The sequence below is a fragment of the Marmota marmota genome, unplaced genomic scaffold (genome assembly GCF_001458135.2).
Source record: "Marmota marmota marmota unplaced genomic scaffold, marMar, whole genome shotgun sequence".
In the NCBI taxonomy this organism is placed as follows: domain Eukaryota; kingdom Metazoa; phylum Chordata; class Mammalia; order Rodentia; family Sciuridae; genus Marmota; species Marmota marmota.
The window spans coordinates 573,060-583,508 of NW_026000327.1; the positions used below are offsets into that span (position 1 = coordinate 573,060).

The 10,449-nt window shown below is 29.6% G+C and overlaps 1 protein-coding gene across 8 annotated transcripts in view; it reads left to right on the plus strand.

Moving 5' to 3' along the window:
- LOC107158750 (lysine-specific demethylase 6A) overlaps positions 1-10,449 on the plus strand; it is a 190,552-nt gene that overhangs the window by 135,576 nt on the left and 44,527 nt on the right. For all 8 annotated transcript variants that reach the window (XR_007345077.1, XR_007345078.1, XM_048797399.1 and 5 more), the window contains 4 exons: positions 32-810; positions 4,305-4,434; positions 5,768-5,873; positions 6,478-6,683. Coding sequence is in view for 6 of the 8 variants with exons in the window: in XM_048797399.1 (XP_048653356.1) it covers positions 32-810; positions 4,305-4,434; positions 5,768-5,873; positions 6,478-6,683 (1,221 nt within the window). In the remaining 2 variants the exon portion in view is untranslated. The remainder of the gene's footprint in view (positions 1-31; positions 811-4,304; positions 4,435-5,767; positions 5,874-6,477; positions 6,684-10,449) is intronic.

The window sequence follows — 10,449 nt, forward strand, 5'->3', positions numbered from 1 at the left end:
CTTTTTTTTTTTTTTTTTTTTTTTTTTTTAGGGGCTTCATAAAGGTCAGAGTTCACATTTGGCAGGATCTAATGATGAACAACCTCTCTTTCCTACTGGGTCTACTCAGTATCTCCAGGCAGCTTGCACTAGTAGTCAAAATCAAAATGGACCTCACACTCTGCCTAGAAATTCAGTACCACAGGGGGATGCTCTCAATCACTTCTCCTCTCATATTGCTACCTCAGGTGGACAAAAAGGTATTACCTTTACCAAAGAGAGCAAACCTTCAAGAAATAGATCCTTGGGGTCTGAAACAAGGAGGCAAGATGGAGATACATCTAATAGCTATGCTGGTGTCAAGGAACTTTCTAATCATGTACATCAGGCGACAACAATTTCTATTTCCAGTCTTAACCATGGAGATTCTATATCACCAAATTTAATAATTACGGACAATCCTCAGCTTTCTGCCTTGTTAATTGGAAAAGCCAATGACAGTGTGGGCCCTGGAACTTGTGAAAAAGTCAATAATACTCATCCAGCTATTCATACAAAGACTGATAATTCTGTTGCCTCTTCACCTTCTTCAGCCATTTCCACAGCTACACCATCTCCAAAGTCGACTGAGCCGACTAGCACACACAGTGTTACCAGCCTTAATAGTCCTCACAGTGGTTTACACACGATTAATGGAGAAGGGCTAGAGAATTCACAGAGCTCTACAAAAATAGATCTGCCTATAATTAACCTCAAATCTGATCCTCAGATTATACCATCAATGTCTGTATCCATATACTCCAGTTCAACAGAAGTTCTAAAGGCATGCAGGTTAGTGTGGGAAAGTTCATCAAAAAGTGAAAATGGGAGTTGGGGTTTAGCTCAGAGGTAGAGCGCTTACCTAGCATGCATGAGGCAGTGGGTTCAATCCTCTGCACCATATAAAATAAAATACATTTTTATTTATAACTAAAAAAGTATATATTTAACAAAAAAACATGAAAATGGCTGACTGTTGGCCAGCTCAAAAGTCTTGATTTTTATCTTAAAAAAAAATGAAAATAGAATTTTGTTTTTTTGAAGTGTAGCAAAAGACCATATTACATCTAAAATAATAATTTCATAAGGAACATTGTTATTTTATACTTTACCAGATGTCAGAAGCATATATTTATAAAACATTACCTGAGAGATTATGTGTTTGGTTAGTGTTACTGACTTTTATTGATTATCAAAGTCATCAGCTTCAATGTGATTACCTTTTTCTGAGGATTAAAGGATTAATTTTTAAAAAGGAAAAGGCAGAAGTGGAGGGGCAAAGAGGAGTGGGGAGCTGAAATCTGAAAACTGGGGATAAAATTATTCATAGCCCAAGAAGTAACTAAGTGGTAAATGACAATCTTCCATCTAGTTGTTCTATGAGAACCAATTAGAAGAGTTGATAGTGGTACCTGTTCTCAGCAGAAGTTTGTGGACCCAGAAAATGGAAAGGAACATCTTTTTAAGAATGTTAATTTTCCTGATAAAGAAATTTTGATAAGAAAGATGACTAAATCATTGATGAATTTACCTAGAGAGTATCTTTTATTTCTGTAGTAAACAACAAGAAAATGTAAATGAAAATTGAAGTTAGATATTTTTAAATTAACTATTTTAAAAAGCAGTTTTACATATTTATAGATTTCTGCAATAAGCAACTTCCTGAGTCAAGAAGCTATTAGAATGGAGTAAACTTAATTTTTCCCATACCTACCTTTTCTGCTGCTTCATTATTTGACTATTGGACCCTTGTAGTAAGATTTAATTATATCTCTTGAACAATTTAGTGCATATATAATGGGAAGATAATTCTTTTTGTTGTCTGCAGGCCTATCCATTTGCATTAGGATTGGGGAGTATATATTTTAACAGGAAAAGACTTGTATAATTAGTGACATAAATATCTTCTTTAGATCTGTCCTAATAAATAAGAATTATTAGATGTGATTGTTTGAACCATTTATGCAGATAATACTTTAATTTTGTATTCCTAGTCAGTTTTTCTTTTCTTTTGCAATGGGGTCTGTTTTTTGGTTCCAAAGCTGGTCTCAAACTCCTGACTCTTTACGTCAGCTTCCTTAGGTATACAGAACTTTTGTTTCTAATTTATTTTAAATCTGTCTTGTTTATTCATCTTGGTAGCAACATAGAAGTCTGTTTCTTTTAAGATTTATTATTGTAATTTGTAAAAATTCAAGTAATTGATTCGGTCGTGGGTCATTTTTTCCAGTACAATCTTTCTTTTTTGAAATAAGTATCTACATTTTCCCATTACTTTACTTTCCTATAAAAGTAAATTCATTTTTAAAATTCTGTTATATAACTGTAGAAATACAGTTCTAAAGTCATTATTTCCTAAGCTCTGTATTCATATTGAGGTATTAAATAAGCTTAACTTGGTCTCAAAATAAATTAGGTTAAGAAACTTTTCTAGTACAATTAAATACTTGACTCATATCTTGAGACATCTCAAAATACTATTAATCATATGTCAAACAATTATTAGGTGATTGTTGTGAGAACATTAGAGTTGAATGTACAGAAACTAAGATGACAATGACTTCACTAGGAAGTATAATGAAGTATACAGTTTATTATTGACTGAAATGCATGATTTTATATATTATTTTTCCTTCTAGCAACTGCAATTATATAAAAATTAGAGGGTGGGGTTGTGGCTCAGCAGTAGAGTGCTCCCGTAGCACATGCAAGGCACTGGGTTCAATCCTCAGCACCATATAAAAATAAATAAATAAAACAAAGGTATTGTGTCCAATTACAACTAATATTAAAATAATAATATAAATTTAAAATATTTTTTTAAAAAAAGTGTAGCTGACGTATAGTTCAGCATTGAAGGCCATATTTTATTGTATAGAGACTATTATTGTTATGAAACTGTCCTAGTGAGGATATTTGAATTGTCCTGTAAATAAAGTATTTTCTCTTTTTTAAAAGTTATTTGGGAGATGGGGTTGTAGTTAGGTTGTGTTAAGAAATGTTGTACCTTTTATGGACTATTTAATATTATACCATAAAAGTACATTTCAAGCCTTACTTTTTATTAGCCCAATATCTAAGATCTTATAGGAATTTTTCTGTGCAGAAAATACAACAAAGCAGTGATAAATTTTCTTCAGAATTTGATTGTTCTATAAATTGAAATGAAAGACATAATTTCTTCAGAAGCAAATGCAATTAGTGATTTTTTTTTTTACTTTTCAAAATAAAGATTCTTTTCTTGTCTGAAATCTTAGTATTTTAAAGCTCTTTTCCTTTGATGTTTTAACATGTTGATTCTTCTAAAATTCTAATAATTAGGTAAGGCATTTTGAATCATTTGAAAGACTTGTTTTCTGAATTTGTTAAAATGTTAAGGCTTTAGGAGTTGTGCTTGTAATAATGAGTGCTTGCCTAGCATGTGTACAGCACTGGGTTTGATCCCCAGCGCCACATTAAAAACAAATAAATAAAATAAATAAATATATTGTGTCCATCTACAACTAAAAAGTAAATTTTAAGAAATATTAAGTATTTAGAAATATTCTTCTTACATTGCTTATACCTTAAGAAGAAGTTGAGTTTGATAGTGATTCTTATCACATTTTATGAATTTGTTATTTAGTAAATGTGATACTTTTCAGTAAAGGAAGAAATTATTCAGATACCATTAAGTAATAACCAGATATAATATATGAGGATGAGTAGCATATTTTTATATCTTCTTAAAAATTATTGTAATTTATAAATTTTGGAACCATGCTGAACATATTAGCCAGCTAATAAATAGAAAATAAGTTTTGAAAAGGAAGAACTAGTGAATTGCTGGGTTTAGAAGTTGTCACAAAGATATTTTGGAAATAATTAGTGAAATGTGTTGTTAAAAAATTATCTGTTGTCATTATTACTGATATCTAAACCTTTTGGACAAGTAATGTTTAATGGAGAGAATTTGACCATAGAATGAGTTAGAAAAATTAAGATAATAAATTTAAAAATTAATTATAATAGATAAAATAATAAATTAAAAAATTATATTGAAAAATATTTGTGAAGTTTATAGTATATTTTAAATAAAAGATAAAAGGAATCAAAGTGAAAATTTTGTGTAGTTAAAGAATCAAACTGAACATCTACTGAAATTAACAGCCATTCTTGAGTTTTTTATTGACTCAACCTGCCTCAGGATGATTGTATTTTTTATAAATGCTTTATATCTAACTTAATGCAGGTTTTTTCTATTTTCAAAGTAGGTATATTGCTGATTTCTTTTGCTTTTTTTAAAGGAATCTAGGGAAAAATGGCCTGTCTAACAGTCACATTTTGTTGGATAAATGTCCACCTCCACGACCACCAGCTTCACCGTACCCTCCCTTACCAAAGGAGAAGTTGAATCCACCCACACCTAGTATTTATGTGAGTCTCAACTGATTAACTATAAATAAATCAAGTGTCTGAACTTGTCTGCCTTTAGAGGATAGATAAATTTTTAAATCAATTCAGATGCCTTTTAGGAAACATTAAATTTATTTTCACAGTCTGAATATTTAAAAAATATATTTATTTTCCAAAGGATGATAAAAAAGTGTTCTTCATCTGCATATGGTACACTCCTTTTTTTTTCTTGATAAATATAAAGTTTAAACTGTGAGTTGGTTGAAAAATGACACAGTCTCATCAATTTCTTTACATTCTGCCTTCAATGTTAATTGCTGAAGGAAAAAGGTAGTTCAAAAAGTAAAAAAATTAAAAAAAAATACTTTCTTGTATCTGGCAAAGAAGTTTGTTGATCATTGGTATATTAAAAAATATTTTGTGAAGAAAAATTTTTGAATCTATTTTCAGATATTAACTGGGATTTTGAGAACCTCCAAAGATAGTTGTTTCAGTTTAAGCATTTAGTAAATATGTTTTTAAATCTGCATTGCATGACTTAATAATTGTGTGAACCTTAAAAATTTATTAAGTTTAGGCCTTTTTAATCAAAGAATTTTTCTACTTCCAAAAAAGGTAGTTGAGAATGAAAATGATATGGAATGTTATTAAAAAGTTTACCAAAATATAATAGGTATTTCAAATTTTGAATTTGAAACTACCTACCATTTTTGAATGTCATCAATGTAAGTATTTGATACAGAAAGTTGAATTGAAATTCAGATAATAAAAATTCAGACAATATTTGTGTTTTTCTCCTGATGAGTTTGTGCCTTTCATTGTTTCATTAACCTTCCTAGTCAAAAAAGAAAAAAATCCTAGGCTAAGAAGTGAAGATACAGACCTTAGAATGAACTTAAATTTATAAGTGGATTTGTGAGATTTAGCTTTTTCTCTATCAGACATTATCTTAATTCCTTACCCAATTAAAATTAGATAACTTTTAGAGAAGGATAGAAATAGATGCGAGAGGATGTTTTCATCAAATTTTGAAGAAATGAATACAAAAAGATTTGTATTCTTTTTATTTCTCTAAGTAATGGAAGTACACTTGGAAAGTATACTTGGGAAATACTTGAAAAGTTAAAATATTTAAATGTCATTTTATGAATCTTTGATGAAAGAGGTGAAGGACATTAAAACATTTAAATATATTTCTTTAAAATAGAAATTTACAGAGTTGTTTCCACAGTTTTTTGAAAAGACTAGTATGTAGTCTAGACTTTATAAACTGTTGAGTTGGTTGAAAAATGACATGAATTTGCAGAATAATAGTCATTTTCTTGAGACCTAACAATACATTTTAATTTTATAGTTGGAAAATAAGCGCGATGCTTTCTTTCCTCCATTACATCAATTTTGTACAAACCCAAAAAACCCTGTAACAGTAATACGAGGCCTCGCTGGAGCTCTTAAGTTAGGTAAGCATTTAAAAAAAAGAAAAAAAGTTGAACAAGAAATGTTTCAATTAAGAACACAAATAGAAGAGCACCAGTAGAAACTTGCTGATTTGTTTTTACCATTTTGAATTTTTATTTTAATTCTGTCACTGTTTTTATTTATCTCTGTTTCTCTCTCTTCCAATCTCGTCTCTGTCTTTATCTTTCCTGCTGTCTGTCTCATTAAAATTTTGATAGTTTTTAAAACAATCGTATTTGTTTTAAGAAAGTCTGTCTGCGGAATTTGGGCATACATATTTTTAATGTATAATGTTAATGATATTGGTTATTGGCAATTTCTGCAGTGAAGTTTAAATTGAGTACCAGTTATGAAACACAAAAACTTAATTTTATTATATAAATTTTTATATGAAATATACAGAGCATTTAATTCTGCTTATAAACACCATAACTCATTTGTTAAACTGATAGTTATATCCTGGTTCTACTGTGAAAATCTGGTACCAAATGACTTTTCTTAAGGAAAACTAATGGAACTACACAAAGATAAATTTTTAAAGGACTTTGAATTTTTTATTGTACTGAAAATAATTTTATTCACTAACAAAACTTATTTTTTATGAAGATCTTGGACTTTTCTCTACCAAAACTTTGGTAGAAGCTAATAATGAACACATGGTAGAAGTGAGGACACAGTTGTTGCAACCAGCAGATGAAAACTGGGATCCCACTGGTACAAAGAAAATTTGGCGTTATGAAAGTAATAGATCACATACCACAATTGCTAAGTATGCACAGTACCAGGCCTCTTCCTTCCAGGAGTCATTGAGAGTAAGTTTGTTTGGTTTTACTCCCTCCATTTTATAGAGCACATTACTTTTGTAACTACTTGGTGTTTACTATTGTGTTTTATAAATACCTGGAACTGGTGACATAAGTGAAAATGATAATAAGAGAGATAACTTAAACCTTATTAAACTAAAATTTAAGCAAGGTTATAGTTAATAATACATGTATACATAGAAGAAATTATTATCTAGTATCTATTTTGATTTTTGAATATTTTCATTTAAAATTATAAACTAAGCCTACATTATAGTTGGGAGAATGATAATAATAATGTGAAGAAAATTTGGAGGCAGCTCAAATGTTCACTCAACCAATGAAGAAATGTTTCATTTTGTGTATACACACACACACACACACACATATACACGTGCGCGAACACTCGCGCCATCATCTCATGGCTTTAAAGTAAATTTCCTTCATTATTTGTAGTATTGAGGTCTTTTATTGCATTGGCAACTGGATATCTTCTTTGGAGAAATTTGCATATTAATTTTTAGCCTGATTATCTGTTATTTTATTGTTGAGTTTACAAGTTTTTTGGGTTTTATTTTTAATTATTATTTAATTGTAGTTGGACACAATACCTTTATTTTATTTATTTTTATGTGGTGCTGATGATTGAACCCAGGGCTTCGCATGTGCTAGGCGAACTCTCTACCCCTAGCCACAACCCCAGCCCAGTTTAGAAGTTTTTATAGATTATGAATATTATTCTGTGTAAGATATGATTTTGAAAGTATTTTCTCCCATTTTGTTGGCTATTTCACTTTTTGGTAGTGCTTTTTGATGCACATATTTTAAATTTTTGGTGGTTTTTAATTTATTTATCTTTTCTTTTGTTTTCTGTGCTTTGAAGTCTAAGCATCATTGCCAAATTCATATCACAGAGCTTTTCCACTATTTTCTTCTTACAGTTTTGTAACACTGAAAATAGGTATGGGGTTTTATTTGAACCTAACAGAATGTTCTAACAATATATCAGGCAACTGATATATTTTGAGTTAATTTTCCTATGTGGTCTAAAATAAGAGCTGTGCTTCATTCTTCTGCATGTTGAAAGCCAGTTTTCTTAGTATCATTTATTGAAAAGACTAACCTTTGCCCTATTCAATGAACTTAGAAGAGAGTCTTTGAACTTTTTGTGAGTATGCTATTATCTCTGGTGCTTTCCCAAAATTGTCTTTATTGGTTGAAAATATTTCCTTTTAAATAATATTATTGATTAATTTTCATATTGTATCATCCTTGATTTTCAGGAAAAAAAGAATTTGGAGCATGGCATATAATCTTTTTTGATGTGTTGCTAAATTCAATTTACTAATATTTGTATTAATAAATTTAATAAACATTGCAGTATAGTTTTCTAGTGTCTTTATCTCTCTAGTGTAAAACTGCCTCATAGGATTAATTGGAAATTGTTTCCTCCTCTTTAATTTTTAAAAAATTTTTAATAGCAGGCAAAAACTATCCCAGTCTTTCGAACTATCCCTAGATGGGTTAGAATTGTGCACATGGACTCTTCTATTTCTGGTTTGTGGGGCAGATAATTAACTATGTTGTCAAAACCTCCAGAGCAGCACTGTTATTCATATGCCTGACCAGGAGTAGAATAAGAACAAGTAAAGACACCATAGGATTTCCTTATGATTTTAGCATGGCTTTGTCTTGATTGTTTGCTTTTTTTGATGTAGATGTGTGACTGTTTTCTACAGATACTAAACTTCTTTCAGGCTATTTTTAAGACTTTTTTCCATGAGAAAATAACATGGCCTTAAAATCTCTCTTATTACCATTTTCGCTTATGTCACCAGTTCCAGGTTTCTGTTTTATTGCTTTATTGAGATAATTTATACAGCATAAAATTCACCAATTTAGTTTTGTTTTATTCCATAGTACTGGAACTTAGGATCTCTTGTTGTTGTTGTTTTGTTTGTTTGTTTGTTTTTTGGAACTGAGGGTCGAACCAAGAGATTTGCAAATGTAAGGCAGATACTTTGCCACTGAGCTATATCCCAGCCCTAATATCTCTTAAATGCTAGGCAAATGCTATACATACATCCTGACCCTAATGGATCAATTTAAAATATACAGATCAAATATATTCATAGTTGTACAGCCATCATCATAATTATTGTTAGACATTCTGTTAGGTTCAAATAAAACCCTATACCTATTTTCAGTGTTACATTGTCCTAAACTTCTATAGTCTTAAGAAAGTATCTTGTTCTTTCTGTATTTATAGATTTGCCTAATTTGAGTATTAATGTAAATGTATGCTATAATGTGTGTCATGAACAGTCTTTTTTATTATTATTATTAACCTAAGATTTTCAATGTTTATTTATATCATGTATCAAGAATTTATTTCTTTTTTATTACTAAATAATATTCCATTACTAAATATATATTCCATATATATCACTTTTTTGGAGAGTTGTCTTCAGTCAGTTGACAGGATTCAGTTGCATTTGCTTTGTAACTATTCTTAATAATATTGTTCTTATTATTCATGTTTTTGATGCTCTTAGGTAATTATGTGGTAGAATTGCTAGGTGATGTGGAAACCCGGTGTTGATCACTTTAAGGAACTGCTAGTTTGCTTTTAAAAATGGCTGCATCATTTTTTATTTCTAGTCTTAGTTTATAAGTGTCCATTTTTTCATCCTTTCTATCACCTGTGTATTATCTTTTGATTTTAGCCACTGAAGTATTTGTGAAGTAACAGCTCTTACAATTGTGATTTGTGTTTGCAAATAGGAAATAAATGCTGTTTATTAAGATTTTTTTTTCATGGCTATATTGTCCGTGTTAACATCTTTGTTGAAGTATATGTTCTATTTCTTTATCCATTGTTTAATTGGCTGTTTGTCTTTTGCTATTAATGGTCTTTCGGTATACTGTTATTACAATTCATTGACAAGTATTTAAAGTACATTTTTTTTTTCTGTTACAAATTACTTTTCCATTTTTTTTATGATGTTCATTGAAGTATAAGTTTTAATTTTATTAGTGTCTAATTTATTTGGCTTTCTGGGATTGCTTTTCTTTTTTCACCATCACTAAAAGTATATGCATAATACATGCTCTTGCAGATTTAGCAATGTTTTTCTTTTAAGAGTTTTCTTGTTATATCTTTTTATATCTAGGTTATTGATATATTTTGAGTTGAATTTACCACATGATATTAGGTTTAAGTTCAATTTCATTCATTTTCATGTGAATTTTATCCATCATTTATTTATAATTTCATTCATAATTTTGTCATCCTTGTAAAAACAATTTTTTATTGAGCATTTTTTTACTAGTGCTATGAAAATAATTATTCATAATTCATGTGTCAAAATATTCAGAAGTTCTAGGAAGAACATCTTCCCTATGTTCTTACCTTTGTTGTGTGATTTATAAAGGAAAGACAGAGTGACTAAATAAAAATATAATCAGAAATAGAGCATCTTAACTTTTTTCATGCTCTATATATACAGTAGGTATGTATATTGGTATGTGTATGCAAAGATACACTTCCTACTTTGAAATGTGTACCATTACTTTGCCAGTTGGTCTTCCTAATTGATGTAGATAGTTCTGTTTCTTCCTGGTCTTATTTTAATTTGTTCATTTTCTTCTCGTATTTGGGACAGGTAGAAGAATATACAGATTTCCATTTTATAGAGTAAGGCCAATATGAAAAGACAAAACAAGGCTTTTCAAAATAGACATATTTACATACATACATACATATATATATATA